This window comes from Chanodichthys erythropterus, chromosome 5 (assembly GCF_024489055.1).
Source record: "Chanodichthys erythropterus isolate Z2021 chromosome 5, ASM2448905v1, whole genome shotgun sequence".
Lineage (NCBI taxonomy): Eukaryota > Metazoa > Chordata > Actinopteri > Cypriniformes > Xenocyprididae > Chanodichthys > Chanodichthys erythropterus.
Window position 1 is genome coordinate 25,902,945 of NC_090225.1, and position 19,658 is coordinate 25,922,602.

Genomic DNA, 19,658 nt, shown 5'->3' on the forward strand with positions numbered 1-19,658 from the left:
AAATTCATCCACTAACCATTCAGAAATGTCTAGTTGCATTCTTAAAGTTGTAACTTCTTCCTGAGTCTCTCCATAAGTGTGACTGATCTGCGTTCTCTCTCCTGACTGGCAGAGCATATGCGCAGGCGGGGTCTTCAGTCAAGCATGAAGAGCAGATGCAGGAGGAGGAGCCTCTGAATGATGTGGTGGAGGAGGCGGTGTCAGAAGGCGCTCTTGAGTCGAGTAGCGGGGAGGAGGAAGATGAGGCGGGCTCAGAAGGGAAGAAAAAGAAACAGAGAATCGGCTTCCGTGACCGCAAGGTGATCAACGCACGTGCACATCATCTCGATCGCACCATGATGAGGTCAGAGTCATCCAGCCATTATCTGATGATCCGTCTGGCTTCACCATGTGCAGATGAAACGTGGAGCCGTCACATCTAATCAACATGCAAATCCAGTCATAAAGTCAGCCTGCATATATCTGAATTGGGTTTCATCTGAAATGCCGGCAGTGGGAATGGAACAGAGCGACAATAGCAGAGTTAATGAATTGCAGCTGACTTTAACTGTGGGAAAAATGTGATATTAAAGCAGCATCTGGGATAAGCAGGTGTGGGACTTACTGATTAAAGGGAAAGAGTAGAAATGATGAGAGAAATGGAGAAATAAATTAATTCTCAGTAGTTGATTTGTTTCCTTTAAAGGGGCACATAATAGAAAACAGACTTTTCTAAACAGAGTTTGATGTTGTAAGTGAACATAATAAATTTCACAACCAGTGTCAGTAGGAAAACTAAAACAGACTTCATATTTTTCAGCCTATTGACAGTTCTCAATAAATATCAGCAGATTTTCTCTCACATGCACTCACATACACACTTTTCTGTAAAAGATCATTTAGAGCATTTTTGTGTTAAGTGAAGAGAAATGTTAAATTATAGTTTATTCTGCAATATACTTTTTAAATATTTATGAGTATTCGATATAGGGGTGTCGCAATATACCGGTATTGACGATAACCATGATATTCAAAGCATGAAATAACGATATCGTGTTAATTTAGGGTGTGGCGATATACCGGTATTGGCGATAACCACAATATTTAAAATGAATAGGACGCTTATGATATCATGACACGTAAATACTCCAGCACCAGTTCCTGGTCGAGCTCTCAGGTGGCAGTATTGCACCTTAACACTGACATATGTCAAACAAGAAGAAGATGCAGCGCGCGCAGCTATTCCAATGTCGTCCGAACGGGAGAGTGAGAGGCTCTGTCCACACCCGAGAAAACTAAAGTAAACTCGACAGAATGGGAGTTATCGGCTCCTTAGACAGCCCAATCCGCAGGATTTTTCCTAGCTATAGTCAGTGCGAAGGGTGGCAACACCACCAACCTTTTTACCCACCTCCATGTCAGTCACCCTGCAGATTGCGCCATTTTACAGAGAGTAAGTTGTGATTATTTTACTAGTTATGGAATGGGAAATGTTATATTAACCTGTTAACAGCGATTTTCTGTGTTCATATATTTAAATAAAGGGTGATTTTTTATTTATTTTTTTATTTTATTTTTTTATAAGTACCGCGTTTTCTTTACTCATCTTATTCAGCGTGATGTAACTATGCATACAGTTATTAGCCCTCAAAATTCAAGATACATGGGTATTTTTTGACCCGACAATTTTTTGTCATTATATCATATTATAAGATGCAGTTGTTTTACAATATCACGCGAGCAAAAGTGCCGTTTTCCCCAAATCGGCACAAATGCAATGTTCCTTCAACTTATTGTTAAATGAACAACGTGAGTTACATTTTAGACACAGTATTGTTAATATTGTTTTTTTCCCTTTTATTTCCCCAACGAAAATTTCAAAATTATGAACAGCAGAACAGAGAAATGTTTTTGTTATACTGACTGAATCCGCATTTAGAACGAATGAATACGAGCTTCGTTCTTGAATGAATCAGTCATTTGAACAAATCGGTTGACTCACTCACTCATTAAGACAGTGACTTGCTGCCACCTACTGACAGTTTAGTTTAGTTTCATATTTAAGGGGCATTTTAATTAAAAATGAAAATAGCGACGGCTCTTGTCTCCATGAATACAGTAAGAAACGATGGTAACTTTAACCACATTTAACAGTACATTAGCAACATGCTAATGAAACATTTAGAAAGACAATTTACAAATATCACTAAAAATATCATGTTATCATGGATCATGTCAGTTATTATTGCTCCATCTGCCATTTTTCGCTGTTGTTTTTGCTGGCTTACCTTGTCTGTGCACAGATCCAGACGTTAATACTGCCTTTCCTTGTCTAATGCCTTGAACATGGGATGGCATATATGCAAATATTGGGGGCGTACATATTAATGATCCTGACTGTTACGTAACTGTTACGACTGTTATGTTGAGATCTGCGTGTTTTCCAGAAGTCTTTTAAACAAATGAGATTTAAATAAGAAGGAGGAAACAATGGGGTTTGAAACTCAATGTATGTCTTTTCGATGTACTGAACTCTTGTTATTTAACTATGCCAAGATAAATTCAATTTTTGATTCTAGGGCACCTTTAAGGCATGAAGAAATTTTTTTTCACTTTTTTTTTTTTTTTTTTTTTTTTAATATGTCATTTTGGTGATCAAAGATGAGTTTTAAGGGATAAAATAATTGACTACAGGGGAACTTTTAAGGAATAGTTCACCCAAAAATTATGCAGAGAACTAGTGAGGTCTGTTCTTGCATATCACGCAAGCTTCCACAAGAACCAATTTGGATACATTTTGTGTGTCAGGCAAGTATGGTTGAGATTCCATTGACCGTATTTTATGTGCACTATTTATGTGCGTTGATCAGTGTTTATATCAAATAAAATTCTAAATTAAGTATGTTCATTATATAAAGTGATCATGCTTCTTCAGAACACTTGGATTAAACTGCTCGATTCATATAGATTATGTTTGCTTTGTCTTTTGTTTTATTTTTTTGAAGCATGAAAGGACTGGAGGAGGTACATCTCTCAGGTTTCATTAAAAAATATTCATTTTTGGATTGACAAAAGGCTTATAGGTTTTGAACTATATAAAGGTGAGTAAATGATGACAGAAAAATAGCAAAAAATAACAGTTCTTGGTACAAGAAAATTTGACTTCATAATTGGATATCACAATAGTGTAGAACATATTCCCTTAAAACAGAAGCTATACTGTAGGACACTTTCAAAGTCAGAGAGGAACCCCCTCGAACAATCAGAATTGTCCAGTAGTGCCACAGTTATTTGTGTTTGCTAAATGTTTTGTAGATATGTGTTTCTTTATTTTGATTGTGCTGTATGCTGTAAAGCAATATTTAAGGCCTGCTGAAGCTGGATCTATTCATCACTATAATAGTTTTTTTTTTTTTTTTACATCTTTGTAGATCATGGCTGTTCACTGATTGGATTTTTTTTTTTTTTTTTTGTATGTGTTTAAAAAAAGGAGAGAATTTGTCAGGATGATTTATTTTTGCTACTCTGTGTCCTAAAATAGCAAGACACGGCAGCAGCAGTGGATCAGACATTTTTGTTTAGAACCTAATCATCATATTTTATTATAAGCAGAGGAGAAGGGAGATAGTGTAGGTATTCTCAGAAATATGGATCCAGTATTAAAATAAACAGCATACATCAAACCAGCAGCACATTAAAAGTGAAGTTGATTTGCTGTAGGATGGTGGGGCTCTGCCTTTGATGGATGAGGCCATTCATCATGTAGCGAGGTACATTAAATGGCTGTCTCTTGTTTACACAAGCTCTGTCCTCCAGGCCACGTCTCTGACCAAGAGGCCTCATTCATGAAATGTAAAAAAAACTAATTTCTGTGTAGATGTTTTGTGGACCAGGCGGTATAACCATAAACACTTGCAACAGCAGAAATTGCTGAGCATTGTTGTTGCAATAGTTATGTGTCATAACTAGGACAGTGCGATATGGACAAAAAAAAAAAAAAAAATACAGTCGTGATTTCGATTTTAATCTTAATTTTGAAACAATATTTCCTTAAAACCATACGTACTTGTCTTTATCATTTTTTTGGAAGCTACTTTATTGACAATATTTTGCAGGCACCATATCTTTGCATAAATTATAAGTAATGCTGGGCAACGATTAAATATTTTAATCGCGATTAATCGCATGATTTTTCTGCGATTAATCGTGATTAATCGCAGCATGCGCAAAATTCAATAATGAAATCAAAAGTAGTGTATTGCGTAATTTTATTCTTTCAAAGTACTGCTGTATGAACAAAAGTGCAATAGAGAATACGAACCGACGTCACACCTCGTTGCATGCCTGGGCGGCGTCGCCATTTTGACAGGGTCGCCCTGTATTACTCGTACTGAAATTAATACGGATTCTTGCTTACCTTTTGTTTTGTTTCTCCCATTAAGTGGAACGTTAACATTTTTAATGGTATCGTTTGCATGGAATAGAAGCTATTTTATCGCATCGCATGATCATTTTATTTATTTTTTTCACTGAAGTTTTGTAGGATTTCGTTAACAGTGTTGATCTGTTTACCGTGTCGCACGCTGGACGCTCACTGCTGCTTCAGCCATCGTATGAATATCATCGTATGAATATCCAAATAAATCTATGTAATTAACACACTGAGAAAAGTCGATTCATTTATTTGTTGGAAACGTTTAAATGATGCTTAAACGAGCATATTGAGTAGGCCTACAACTGTTGTCATTGTAATTCCCCTTTTCCATGATCACAGATGAGGAGAATCAGAGATTATGGGTCAAATTCAGCGGACAGACGGACACGAACACACTGTATTTTTATATTTAGCCTATTTTAACAAATGACAACCACACTAAGCAATTTCCTACCTTTATAAAACCGTTATGAAGAAAATGTATAAAATGGTTACATTTTAAGTGATACTGAAAGTTTATATTTTGGTGTCATCCGTTTTTCTGCATGTGCTTTATTTGTAAATAGAATTTGGTATCTTTAATATCAGTCTAAGTGCATTAAGCGTTTTCTTGAGATGACATGAGAGGAAACCGTTTAAGATATAAACGTGTTGCATTCATATTTTGGGCTTTAATAAACATGTACAGAATTGTTGGTCACATGAAGCGTTTGTTAAGCATTTGAATGTCCCCGTCAAGTTCTGCTAATTCACGAGTGCAGTGAGAGTCAGACTCGCAAAGGTAATGTTAATTATTAAACCAAACGAAATCAAAACGTTCAAAAACACTTAGCAATGTGATTCTTTTATTGAGTGATAAGCAGTGGGTACCTTTTTCCATTTTTCTGTCCGCACCAGATATTTTCTTTTTCGCGCTGTAGCTCTCTTAGGCACACAACAAATGCTTTCATTGGTTGAGACGCGTGATGACGCTCATCCCAAGCAGCCAGTAGCCTACTGATAAACATCCCGCCCCTCCTATGACCCATGCTTTGGGTTCGGTTGTAGTCTATCTATGTGTATTCAAACCAAACGCAGTGAACAACGGACTTTCAAAATAAAAAGTTAACGCGCGATAAACTAATTGTCGGCGTTAATTAATTAATGCGTTAACGCGATAAAAACGCGTTAACTTGCCCAGCCCTAATTATAAGTGATGGTGTCAGTTATTTCTTTATGCCTTTTTAAGTCTTTTGGGTAGTTCGCAAATGGCTGTATTATTGATTTTTGTTCACCTGGTTCAGAATGTTCATTTATGTAAAGGTGTCCTAGAATTAAAAATTTAATTTACCTTGGCATAGTTGAATAACAAGAGTTCAGTACATGGAAATGACATACAGTGAGTCTCAAACACCATTCTTTCCTTCTTCTTATATAAATCGTTTAAAAGACCTCTGGAGAACAGGCGAATCTCAACATACTGACATGATCATGACATCAACTGACATGATCCATGATATCATGATATTTTTAGTGATATTTGTAAATTGTCTTTCTAAATGTTTCGTTAGCATGTTGCTAATGTACTGTTAAATGTGCTTAAAGTTACCATCGTTTCTTACTGCATTCACAGAGACAAGCCGTCGTTATTTTCATTTTTTAAACACTTGCAGTCTGTATAATTCATAAACACAACTTCATTCTTTATAAATCTCTCCAACAGTGTGTAATGTTAGCTTTAGCCACAGAGCACTATCAAACTCATTCAGAATTAAATGTAAACATCCAAATAAATACTATACTCACATAATCCGAAGCATGCATGCAGCGTGCATGATGAACATTTTGTAAAGATCCATTTTGAGGGTTACTGTATATTAGCTGTGTGAACTTTGTTTATACTGTTTAAGGCAAGCGCAAGCTCCGGGGGCAGAGAGCACGAGAATTTAAAGGGGCCGCAGCCTGAATCGGCGCATATTTAATGATGCCCCAAAATAGGCAGTTAAAAAATTAATTTATAAAAAATCTATGGGGAATTTTGAGCTGAAACTTCACAGACACATTCAGGGGACACCTTAGGCTTAGACTTATATTACATCTTTTAAAAAGACGTTCTACAGCACCTTTAAAGCGCTAGACAGACTGTAATGTGTGTACTCTATTTCCTTGTGTTTTTGGTTCTGTCATGTTTGCCTCATCATTTAACCTAGTTTTCCTGAGTTGTCTGATTAGTCATTATGTTCACCTGTCTTCTATTAAAGGGTTAGTTCACCCAAAAATGAATCATTAATTACTCACCCTCATGTTGTTCCAAACCAGTAAGACCTTCATTCATCTTCGGAACACAAATTAAGATATTTCTGATGATATCTGAGAGCTGTCTGACAGCAATGTAACCACAACTTTCAATGTCCAGAAAGGTATTAAATACATTATTACTTGTACGCAAAAACTAAGCAAAAATAACAGCTTTATTCAGCAATATCTTCTATTCTGTGTCATTCTCCTACACTCTTTACGTTCAGCGCATCTAGGTTCTACATCAGAACGCCAACTCATTATTGGCCATCCTGCATCAGGGAATACTGAAACGGCATTCTGATATAGAACCTGGAACCTCTCGGATTGCATCAAAAATATCTTAATTTGTGTTCTGAAAATGAACGAAGGTCTTGCAGGTTTGAAACGACATGAGGGTGAGTAATTAATGACTGAATTTTCATTTGTGGGTGAACTAACCCTTTTATTATTTCATTAGTTCCCTTTATTTGCTCTGTACTTATAAACCCTGAGTTCTCCCTTTTCCTATGTTCATCCTCATTTGAAGTCCTTATCCTGAACTGAATTCACCTTCCCTGTTTCTGTGCTTTCTTCCATGTCTTAATAGTTAACCCGCTCTGTTCTGTTCTCATGCTAGATTTACAAACTGAGAGGGTGCTGGTGGAAAAATCATGCTTTCTTCGGATTAGAAATCACACATGCTCGCATTGTGATTTTATTACAATTTTGATTAATCGTACAGCCATAGTCATAGCCATGTCTGCACAGGTACAAAGAGAGTATAAGGAGTTTATTTTTCTAATTTCCAATATAAATACCATAATACTAAGATTTTGTTCAGACTGCCCACCCCTTTTAAAACAATTTTAAATAATAGTTTTATCTGTGATTTATGCTGAAATTCATTCATTCTCATATTTCGTAAATGAAGACATGCGCTTTGTGTTGTGTTTTGGTGTGTTTCCTATCTGTCTCATTTTGAGTGTCCCCATCAAACTCATTTTAAAAGTCATTTTAAAGTGTCATATTGGTAATCTTCTTAAAGCACTCTGAAATTGGAATATTATAAGAAGAAACTAATAAGCAAATGCTTTTTGTTGGGTGTCAATCATTCTATCTAATCCCTGTCCCCTCTGCAATCCCTGTCCGAAAATACATCTCGCACAAAATAGTTTAAAAGTAGAACCATTTCTTTCAGAATGAGTATCGATCCATTTAGTCTAAATTCCTAGATTTTGCTGATAATGGATGTCTTGTCACTTTCGGCACAGATTTAAAGTCTACTCAAGTGTGATGCTTTGTTTGAGATGTACTTATCTTCAGCTGTATTGATGATAAATATTTTCATTTGTCCTAAATAAAATGGACCATGGCTCCTTTAACGGCCCACAGAAAAATAATAATGGAGTATTAATGCATTCAAATACATGCATTTTGCCATTTGTATCACATTATGTTAACATTATGATAGGCTATATTGTTTTTATCCAAATATTCTGAGATCAGTAAACCATTCATTCGAAAAGTTTAAACATTGAATCTGTGGTACTGTCAAATAATACTATTATAGAATAATACTGTTTCTTTGAGGATCTGACCTGCCTGACACAACTCCATTGACTCCAGTGGAGGTTGGCTCAGGGCCATATGTTAGATATGAAATTGGTCAAGAAACTTGTTAGAAAACGGTTTTCACAGCTCTATTTGGTGCTTAAATGACACGTTTGGGTTTTTTCTGATTGTGCAGAGGACCACAGGACCACAAGGGTTGTATAAATATAGAGTTCAAAGGTTTTTTATTTGTCGCATACATATTACATACATATGACGCAATGTACTGAAATGTTTTTCTCTAGTTTCTCATCCCACAGTGTAGGGCTGGTTATATGACGGTATAAAATGTCTATCGTTATAGATTTTGCTCAATTGTGTATATTGTGGTATGTAGATATATAAATATAAATGTAAAAATTTTTAATTAAATATAAATAAATAGAACAGCTCTATTGACACTTTCAGAGTCATGAAACGCATGAATGAGACAATAGAGTGGAACGTGATTGATGTTAAAAAAATAGTAATTAAAGGGTTCGTTCACCCAAAAATGAAAATTCTGTCATTAATTACTCACCCTCATGTTTTTACACACCCACAAGACCTTTGTTCATCTTCAGAACACAAATTAAGATATTTTTCATAAAATCTGATGGCTCAGTGAGGACTGCATTGCCAGCAAGATAATTAATTCTTTCAATGCCCAGAAAGCTACTAAAGACATATTTAAAACAGTTCATGTGACTACAGTAGTTCAACCTTAATGTTATGAAGCCGACGAGAATACTTAAAACAAAATAACAGCTTTATGACAATACCTAGTGATGGACGATTTTAAAACACTGCTTCATGAAGCTTTACAATTTTTTTTTTTTTTTTTTTATTCAGAGTGTCAGTCACGTGATATCAGTAAACAAGGTTTCAAATTTCGATGGTTCACCACTGGGGTGCGTGACTTTGGCAGTTTGAACCACTGAATCGTAACAAGATTCATAAAGCTTCGAAGCTTCATGAAGCAGTGTTTTGAAATCACCCATCACTAGATATTAGGGGTGTGACAAGACAGGTATCTCACGAGACGAGACAAGACTCGAGATTGAGTTCACGTTTTTTACACACTATTTTTAAGAAATTCTCAATGGCGAAATACATGACTAGATATTTATATATATATATATATATAATATATATATAATATATAATATATTATATATATATATAATATATAATATATTATATATATATATAATATATAATATATATATATATATATATATATATATATATATATATATATATATATATATATATATATATATATATATATATATATATATATATATAAATATATATAAAATATTCTGCAGGTGTATTTGAAATCTTTTAAGTAATCATCTCGTAATGAATGTCATTTCAATTCTGCTTTCTGAGTATGAATTATCATATGCAGTAAAAGACAACAATAAGTACTGTAAAAGATTTTGCCACTAACTCAACTGACTGACTTCTCTTCTGTATGATTTCAGTCCCCTTTGACCTCCTAACTGAACTCCTTTCCACAAACTGATCATTCATAGTCATTCATTGTTAGTTCATGATAGTTCACAGTGCATTAATAATGTTAACAAATGAAACCTTACTGTTTGTGCTTAATAAGATTAAGAGAAAACTGTTATTCATTTTTTTATGGTAACACTTTACAATTAATGCAACCAAAGTGCAAATAAGACCACATTTTTCTTTGATACAGAGCTAAGAGATGGTTACAACTACGCTGCCCATCCTAAAATATCTTTCATATTGAGAGATCTTTGCATTCATCAGGGAGCCGCTTTCAAAATGCAGGATTTTGAAAAAGCGTTTGAATGCGCGCGCGCGTTTACTTTCACTTTTAGCGATTGCGCATAACTCTGTAAATATGGAGCGGCGGCGACTGTTATCCAACTGAATTAAATGTTTTTTATTTAAATACAAAGCAAAACGACAGTGGAGGCGTAATGTAAACGAAGCGGTGGCATATTCTTTCCTAATCATCCTAACACTCTTTCATGGCAACAACATCACGAGACTACTTTTCGCCTCAACGAGAAATCTCGTCACATATTAGTCTCGCGAGATCTCGTGCCACGAGATCTCGTCACACCCCTACTAGATATTGTCATAAAGTCATTATGTTGTTTTTTTGGCGCACACAAAAAGTATTCTCGTCGCTTCATAACATTAAGGTTGAACTACTGTAGTCACATGAACTGTTTTAAATATGTCTTTAGTATCTTTCTGGGCATTGAAAGTGTTAATTATTTTTCTGTCAATGGAGGCCTCATTGAGCGATCGGATTTTATCAAAAGTATCTTAATTTGTGTTCTGAAGATGAACGAAGGTCTTACGGATGTGGAACATGAGGGTGAGTAATTAATGACAGAAATTTCATTTTTGGGTGAACGAACCCTTTAAGCCAGTGGTGTCAAACTGCTGGCCCGCGGGCCGTTACGGCCCGCCCTCCCCCTCTACCCGGCCCGCAGCTGATCTCAAAAATAAAACATAACCCGGCCCGCTAAATTATTATTATTATTATTATTATTATTATTATTATAATTCTCTAGTTGCTATGGGGTATTCAAATATTGCGTCACAAAAGCGGCCGTACAAATGTATTCAGGGATTGTATTTGTTCATTACAGTGTTGGTCAGTGCAACATTTTAATGTTATTTAAGCTAACAAAGTAAGGGAAAATACTTCCACTAAATATTAAAAGCTAATAATGTATGTAACAATGAGAGATTTTTATTTTTTGGCAAAATAAGTTGAGATATATATAATATATAGCTCCAGTTTTTTGTTTATTTCTGACCCCTCCATGCCACAAGTGTTGATGGTTTTGTTCCTAAATTACAATTTTTTTATTCCATGCACCTTGTCGGATGTGAGAAGTTGCACCAGACTATTGCAATTAATAATAATAATAATAATAATCCTTACATTTTATATAGCACTCAAAGCGCTTTACATATTGAAGGGGGAATCTCCTCCAATGTGCAGCATCCACCTGGATGATGCGACGGCAGCCATATTGCGCCAGTACGCCCACCACACACCAGCTTATTGGTAGAGAGGAGACAGAGTGAGGAAGCCAATCAGTGTATAGGGATGATTAGGAGGCCATGATGGGCAGAGGCCAATGGGCAAGTTTGGCCAGGATGTCGGGGTTACACCCCTACTCTTTTTCGAAGGACATCCTGGGATTTTTTTTAATGACCACAGAGAGTCAGGACCTCGGTTTAACGTCTCATCCGAAGGACGGGTAGTATATTATATGTTTAATAGTATATTAGTAGTATTATATTAGTAATAGTATTATATAATTATATTACACTCTGTAACAATGAGAGAGACACTGCTGTTTACATTTAGTATGGTAAATAAAATATTTATAGTAGGCTATAGGTATAGGTAAATATAGGTAAGATATTTTAGTAGGCAAATTTGATGTAAATGAGAAATAATGCAAAGGAAAGTCAATTTTCTGGAATGCGTTCTTGCGCTTGAATGTTAATATGGCCCTCCTATGAGGTGTCAATCACAGAAACGGCCCCCCGCCAATTTGAGTTTGAGACCCCTGCTTTAAGCTATATAAGTGATGAAAAAGAAATTTTTACATTTGATTATTCTATTTCTGTTTGGTTTCTAACTACATATTAAATAAATTGCTCTTGAATTTATTCAACACATCATCAAATTGACATTAACTACCTGAAAAATTTAATTAGTTTAGTTTTCTTTTTGTTATATTGAATTTATCATATTGTTTGTAATTTGCTTCTTTGTTCTTATTCGTGATACAAGATTTTGGTCATATTGCCCAGCCTTACCACAGTGCAACAACAACAAAACAGCATTAGGAATGTGTGTGAAGTAGGAATTATGCAGGGGTATCATATAGGGCTACTGTACATTTTACTTATAAAATACACTGTAAAAAAAACATACTTGAGTTTTTGATATTTTTCCACCCTTCTGCTGTACACTTTATGAAATGAACAGCGCTTACAAGTTGCCATACAAATAGTTCCTCTTTACGATGTTAGTATTACATTTATTATGGATTCATAAAAATAATCTGTGCTGAAATCAGACTAAAATTGGAACTTACAAAAAATATACTATTTTACAGCTATTTGTTGGAATCCTTCTGAAGGAACTGCAGAGCAGCTGGTGCTACACAGCCAAAAACTGCATTAACGGCTTGTTTGACAGACTTTACAACATTCTACGCTTATTGTTAGTTCTATTGCTGTTTAGCAATACTAGTATCTCTACAGCAGGGGTGGGGAATGTTGATCCTGAAGGGCCATTGTCCTGCAGAGTTTCGCTTCAACCCTAATTAAAAACACCTGAAGCTAATCAAGGTCTTCAGGATTACTAAAGTTACAGGCAGGTAAGTGTTTCTTTTCAGGGTTTGAGCTAAACTCTGCAGGACAATAGCCCTCCAGGATCAACCCCTGCTCTACAGCCTCCATAATTACGCTCCTAATGCTCCTAATGCTACGCTACGCAAGCTGATGACATTTTATTCTTCCATAGAAACTTGCATCGTAGCCTATAGGTGTCATCATCGTAGAGTCTACATGCATGTCGTACCAAAGTTTAATAGATCCATGTGTGATTTGTAATGATCTTATAGGTTTGCTAAAATCGTGCAGTGTATCCTTTTTTAAAGATTTTTTTTTTTTTTAAACAGCAACACGTATCCTTGCCGCTTAATACTATTTGTATAACGCGTTGTGTTGCTTCTTTTGTAGGGGGTTCGCAGTCACTTATGTGATTCCATTTCCTTAGCAAGGCATAGGTTTTGAAAGAGTGTTTTATAGCACAGTGAGCTCTCAAAAGATCAAGTGTCTTTTATGTATGTGTGTGTGTGTGTGTGATGGTTGCATCTAGGTATGTCCTTCCTTTGGTGCTTGTGTGTACTTTCTCTCTACCATGTCTTGGTGTGTCATCTGGCATCACTGCCAGCCCAGTGTGAGTGCCAAGACCAGTAAAATGTCCTCAATAGTCCGTTGTCACAATGTTTCAGTAGATAAGAAAGGACATTTGGCCCTCACGAGTATAGCCAAACCCACCCACCCCACACACACAGGTTTGTTTTTGTGAATTGTGCCTACCCATCACAGAAAACTGTGCACATTTTTACTTTCTCAAAAAAAAAAAAAAAAAAAAAACTCATTCTGTATGATTTATAAGCCTTTTGAAAAGTGGGGACATGGGGTAATGTCCTCATAAGTCACCCTCTCCTTGTAATACCTATGTCATATCCATGTCATTATACAAACTTGTGTCCTGGTATGTCACAAACACACACACACACACACACACACTACCCCTAAACCTACCCATCACAGAAAAGTTTTAGCATTTTTTTGAATTTCAGAAAACACTATTTAGTATGTTTTTTTTTTTAAAGCCATTTGGTTTATGAGAACACAGGAAGTGTTTATGTGGTAATCACTGATCTATATAAATGACTGGATTGCTCATGACATCATAAAAAGTGCTTATTAAAAGTTGCGTTCATTCTCATTACAGTAGCGAATATCAGAACAGCTGACGGATGAGACACCTCAACATTTGTATAGCAAATGTCAAAATGATTCTTCTGAAATTTGAATAAAGATTTATGCTGTGTAAGACATACGCATACAACCTAATTTGTCATGTACAGTTATTCACTGTGGTTATGTAATTGTGTTATATTTTATTCGTGCAGTAACTGTAAATGATTCAAGAGTGTTTTCATTAGCATGTATTTCGAAGCAGTAAAAATTATTACTTAAAAGTTGGTTACATTAATAATTAGCTCAAAAATATATACAAATTACCCTTAATTCCTATGCAAACTGTCATGCTATTAAAAAGCCATAGAATTTGAGCTGACCTGTGGCTTTTTAAGGGTTTCCAAGATCTCCAAGAGTCTGAAGTGGGTGTTTGTCAACAAAAAGACATGAGCAAGTAATATATGACTATGTATGGATTTAAAGGCACAAAGCTTTATTTCCATGCATTTATACTTTGGCTCTGAGCAAGATGATGCATGGTAAATATTTTTTATTATAGTACAGTGCAATTTAGTAATAGGGGATTAAATGCTTGTAATATTTAATATATATTTGAATCCATTTCTGATAATAATCCCAGATATATGTTCATGCTTAAAGGTGCTATAGAATGTGTTTTCAAAAGAAAGTTTCAGCTCAAAATACCCCATAGATTTTTTTTTTTATTATTTTTTTTAACTGCCTATTTTGGGGCATCATTAAATATGTGCCGATTCAGCGCGTGGCCCCTTTAAATTCTCGTGCTCCCCTGCCCCCGAGCTCTCGGCTGCCTTAACCAGCATAAACAAAGTTCACACAGCTAATATAACCCTCAAAATGGATCTTTACAAAGTGTTCGTCATGCAGCATGTCTAATCGCATAAGTATGGTATTTATTTGGATGTTTACATTTGATTCTGAATGAGTTTGATAGTGCTTCGTGGCTAAAGCTAACGTTACACACTGTTGGAGAGATTTATAAAGAATGAAGTTGTGTTTATGAATTATACAGATTGCAAGTGTTTAAAAATGAAAATAGTGACGGCTCTTGTCTCTGTGAATACAGTAAGAAACGATGGTAACTTTAACCACATTTAACAGTACATTAGCAACATACTAACAAAACATTTAGAAAGACAATTTACAAATATCACTAAAAATATCATGTTATCATGGATCATGTCAGTTATTATCGCTCCATCTGCCATTTTTCGCTATTGTCCTTGCTTGCTTACCTAGTCTGATGATTCAGCTGTGCACAGATCCAGACATTAATACTGGCTGCCCTTGTTTAATGTCTTGAACATGGGCTGGCATATGCAAATATTGGGGGTGTACATATTAATGATCCCGACTGTTACGTAACAGTCGGTGTTATGTTGAGATTCTAACACTTCTGGTGGCTTCACCGCCTGATGGCAGTTTAGAACACAATGAGCAAACCAGTCATTTATATTAGATCAGTGGTTGTAATACCCATGTCATTATACACATTTGTGTCCTCATAAACCATGTAAGAACACACACACACACACACACATACACACACACACACACACACACACACACACACACACACACACACACACACACACACACACACACACACACACACACACACACACACACACACACACACACACACACACACACACACACACACACACACACACACACACACACACACAAGCCCCTTTCTGTAATATATGATGTCATGCAGTTAGTTATGCAAAGAATGACCTGTGCGAACATTGGTACATTGGTCTCATTAAAAAGACAGCATGAATCATATTCTCCTATTATTATTTTAGACATTTGAACTGCTTCAATTTCTGCCTGGATCAGTTTGCAGCTTTTTCTTTAATTGTTAGAGCTTCTCATGAGCAGGTTACAGATGGTCACACAGCAATCGGAAGATTGTTGTATGATATGAAATTCTCTGTAAATGGAAAGGTATGCCAACTCATGTAATCAGGAGCTTTAATGTTTCAGAACCACATATCAAGATCACTTTAAAAGAAAAACTAAATTTGCATGATTTCCTGAAGGAAATATCCATTCTTGCTAGGCAGCAACAGGAAAGAATAGTTTAGGCTTTAGGTTTCAGTTCTGTGTAAATGAAATTGCTTTGCAGTTGTCATGACAATCAGTGTGTGTCTTGATTTCTGTCAACTTTATGTGAGCAATGAACTCAATGAAACACTCTTCAAATCTTAATAAATGTTCCTCCTTGTGTTCCTTGTACCTAGTGTGCAAAATATGTAGGATCTCTGAATAGTCAAATTTGAAAAGTTGAAGGGAAAAAAAAAACAAAAAAAAGAGAGATAGGCTGGTATGCCATCCATTCCAAGCCTATATGAATTTCTTCTGCAGAATACAGAAGATATTTTGGCAATGTTTTGACTATTTTTGTCTATGTAATTGAAAGTCAGTGGGCTCCAAAACACCACTGGACCCATTCAACTTTTATTATATGAACCAAAAAACATAGTTTCATTTTTCAAAATGTATATATTTTTCAAACAAGTAAGAAAGTCACCAGTGCTCAACCTTTAGAATTGGAATTGTGTTCACTGCAAAATGGAGCTCAACTGAATAAAACAGAAGGCAAAGGTCTCTGAATGTGTTTTTGGAACTTGAACAATTTTTAACTTGACATGGCGTGTTAAAAATACGATACCAATGGTGAAAAAAAAAAAAAAAATGGTGAGACAATGCAGTGACCAAGTATATCCATCTGACAGAAGTATAAACTAAAAATAAAAAAATAAGCTGTGGTGCGCAGTGACCTCTAGAATCTCAGAGTTTGATTGACAAGTAAAGTTTCACATTACGAGCATCACTTACTGCACGGCATGTATTCAGGCAGTATCCTAAACTCCAAATCATCATTTCATCTTGCAATTACAATCACTTCTCTTGTCTAATAGCGGCATACAAACTGACACTCAATTAGCTTAGGAATTATATTAATTAGCATACAGTAGGCTGCATAATGAGTCACCAGATAGACGAAAAGGAAACCTCATGGCTGGATGAGAATGATGAAATTGACCTCTATTACTGCTCATTTTGATGATCTTTTTTAAAAAAAATATCCATAACACTGAGACACAACTTCAGCTCTAATTCGAAAATTAATTTGTCTCCATTAATGGCTGTCAATCAATTAAACATTTTAACGGAATGAATTACATGATAAGCTGAATAAATGTCCCCAAATTAAAAGGGGTCATGAATTGAGAAATCGAAATGTCTTTTGACATGTAAGGTCATTGTACTATAAAAACATCTTGTAGGTTTCAGAAATCAAAACTTCCCTGTTAGTTCAAAAATAGCTTTTATTCAATCCAAGCTCCTGGAATTTTGTCACATTATGTCGTAATAGTGCGACGAAAGACCGCCTCTGCAGAATCAAATCATCGCCTGCTTCTACATCATTGCGTCTTTGGCCCCGCCCACTGGCACTTTAGTGTGATGAGAAGAATGATACAGGTTCACTGGACTAAAAATAACATTACCTTCCAAAGGATCCTAATGCTAAGAAAGTGCTTATTTATTTTCATTTATGTGAATGTCCTAGTACAGCATTATTTGTTTGTTCAGTACATTTCTCTGTGTGTTCTTTGGTAAATCAGTCGCAGTTGCGATGCAGGCTTTGCAAACAGACTTTTACTGTAAGATATGAACCCAATAGTAATGCCATGTGTAAAGTAACCATGTTAATTCTAATGCCTGATCTGTGATAAGTGATTTCTAATATGTAATGATTCATGTACAGACAGATGTTTTTTGTCTCGAAATCAAGCCAGTGACTAAACGGTCAACTTCACATTGTGTCTTTTAGTAGCATAAAAATAATCTGTTATTTACATTGTGATTAAAAGCGATCAAAGAACACTCCCTTTATAATCGCTGGAGCTGTCAATCATACAGCGTGGGTTTAACAGTGACTGAGTTATGGACTTTCACCAAAACTCCCATTATAATCAATGATGCTGTCTACACTGCACAATGAATCTCTTATTTATATTGTGTTTGAACTGTTAGTTCATTCGAAAACATTCGTGAGCATGCAGAAATCGAGTTGCAATGACGAGATTACTGCATTCATGCATGTGCTTAACAGACATGTCTGTCATCGACTATTGCTCATCACTACACCCTTTCATGAGATGGGAGTAGATCTAAATATAATGATTTACTCAACACTTTTCACGATTAATTAATCTCGGCAGCTGTAATAATAAAAACGTAAAAAATTTCAAGAGCTCCACACAGCAGACACGCCCCATCCAACAGAGCGTTCAGATCAGAGGGCTAAAAATAGAAAATTGCCTTTTTTTTCTAAAATATGACTTTTTTTTTTTTTTTTTCTTTATAACTGCACCTCAGGAAACATTATGAAGGAATAATAAAAAAACGCAGGTCATGACCCCTTTTAAGATACTTTAATCTATCACATTATTGAGGCCAAAAAAATCTTTTAATGGACATCACAAAAAAAGTGGCATTACTTCATATAATTGAAAATAAGCCCACAGTCCACAGCATTCCGTTCAGTTAAGTTTGTCAATATGCCAAGGTGGTCGATCACATGATGTAACGCTGTAAATTGACAGCTGTAGTCTAGATATTACAGATACATAAACTGGAAATGTTCATACACATTATAAATTACACTGAGTTTTACTTTGTTTAATAGCCAACCTGCAATGGATGATTTTTCATTTGCATGTCGCTTCAGGCTATTAATAACTTTGTGGCTGCTCTTGACTCATAAATCAGAACAAAACTGTCTGCTGTTTTGCAATTGTTGCTGATACGACAGCCATAATGACAGGTTATTATAATGATCAGAGGATTAGATTTAGTTATGTAAATGAGGCTATATCGATCTAGCATGCTTTATTACACTTTAGTATTATAGTATTTATCCAATACAGCCTTATAGAAGATACAAAGTATATCTACTTGTCTAATCAGTGACAGAGTGCAAACATATTCATTCTAAATAAACGTGTTTCAGCGTTAGAATCGTGAATATTTTTATTCTGGTGTCACCATTGTCCTGTGCATTGGGTTACCAGCACCAAGTCCTATTCATTTCCACTCCCAATGTAATACCAAATTTAGCATTTTAATCAACAGTAAATGTCTTGGAGTATCGCAATAATATTGTATCGCGATATGCATTGAATCATGACATAAGGGTATTATCACACCCCTAGTAAGCAGGGTTGAAATGAACTTTGACATGGGGCAAAAACACCACCAAAATGGATAAAAATGCCCCCGAAAATCAATATATGGGTGCAAAAAAAGGCCCTGAAGCAATATCACATGAGCAAGAATGCTATTTTCCCTTTCCATGATTGCAAATGTGATATTGACTTGCTTTATATAATCATTAAATAAACAAGAAGTTAATATTAAATTACATTTTAGACATAATATTGTCTGTTTTTGCTTGATCTTGACAATGAAAATAATTCCAAAGCCACAACAGAATTGTTGTGCGACTCTGAGCAACACACCTGAATGTTTCTTCCCTGAATGAATTAGCATTTTGAAAGAACTGAAAAAAAGAAAAACCAAAAAATTGCAATGTAAATACTTTTGTGCAAATGAATTTTGAAGAAAATGTATTCATTATTATGAATCATTCTAATGGTATATGAAAGAGACTGGACATTATTGAAGTTTAAACAGCACAACAATACAGTGTGATAAAAATGTAAATATAGCATTTGGTTGTGCTATAAAGCCAAAGGGTTAGTTCACCCAAAAATGAAAATTCTGTCATTAATTACTCATGGAACGACATGAGGGTGTGTAA

At 35.3% G+C, this 19,658-nt stretch overlaps 1 protein-coding gene across 1 annotated transcript in view; it reads left to right on the plus strand.

The window, feature by feature from the left end:
- micu1 (mitochondrial calcium uptake 1) overlaps positions 1-19,658 on the plus strand; it is a 103,970-nt gene that overhangs the window by 21,073 nt on the left and 63,239 nt on the right. The window contains exon 3 of the mRNA XM_067386718.1: positions 113-299. Coding sequence (XP_067242819.1) covers positions 113-299 — 187 coding nt within the window. The remainder of the gene's footprint in view (positions 1-112; positions 300-19,658) is intronic.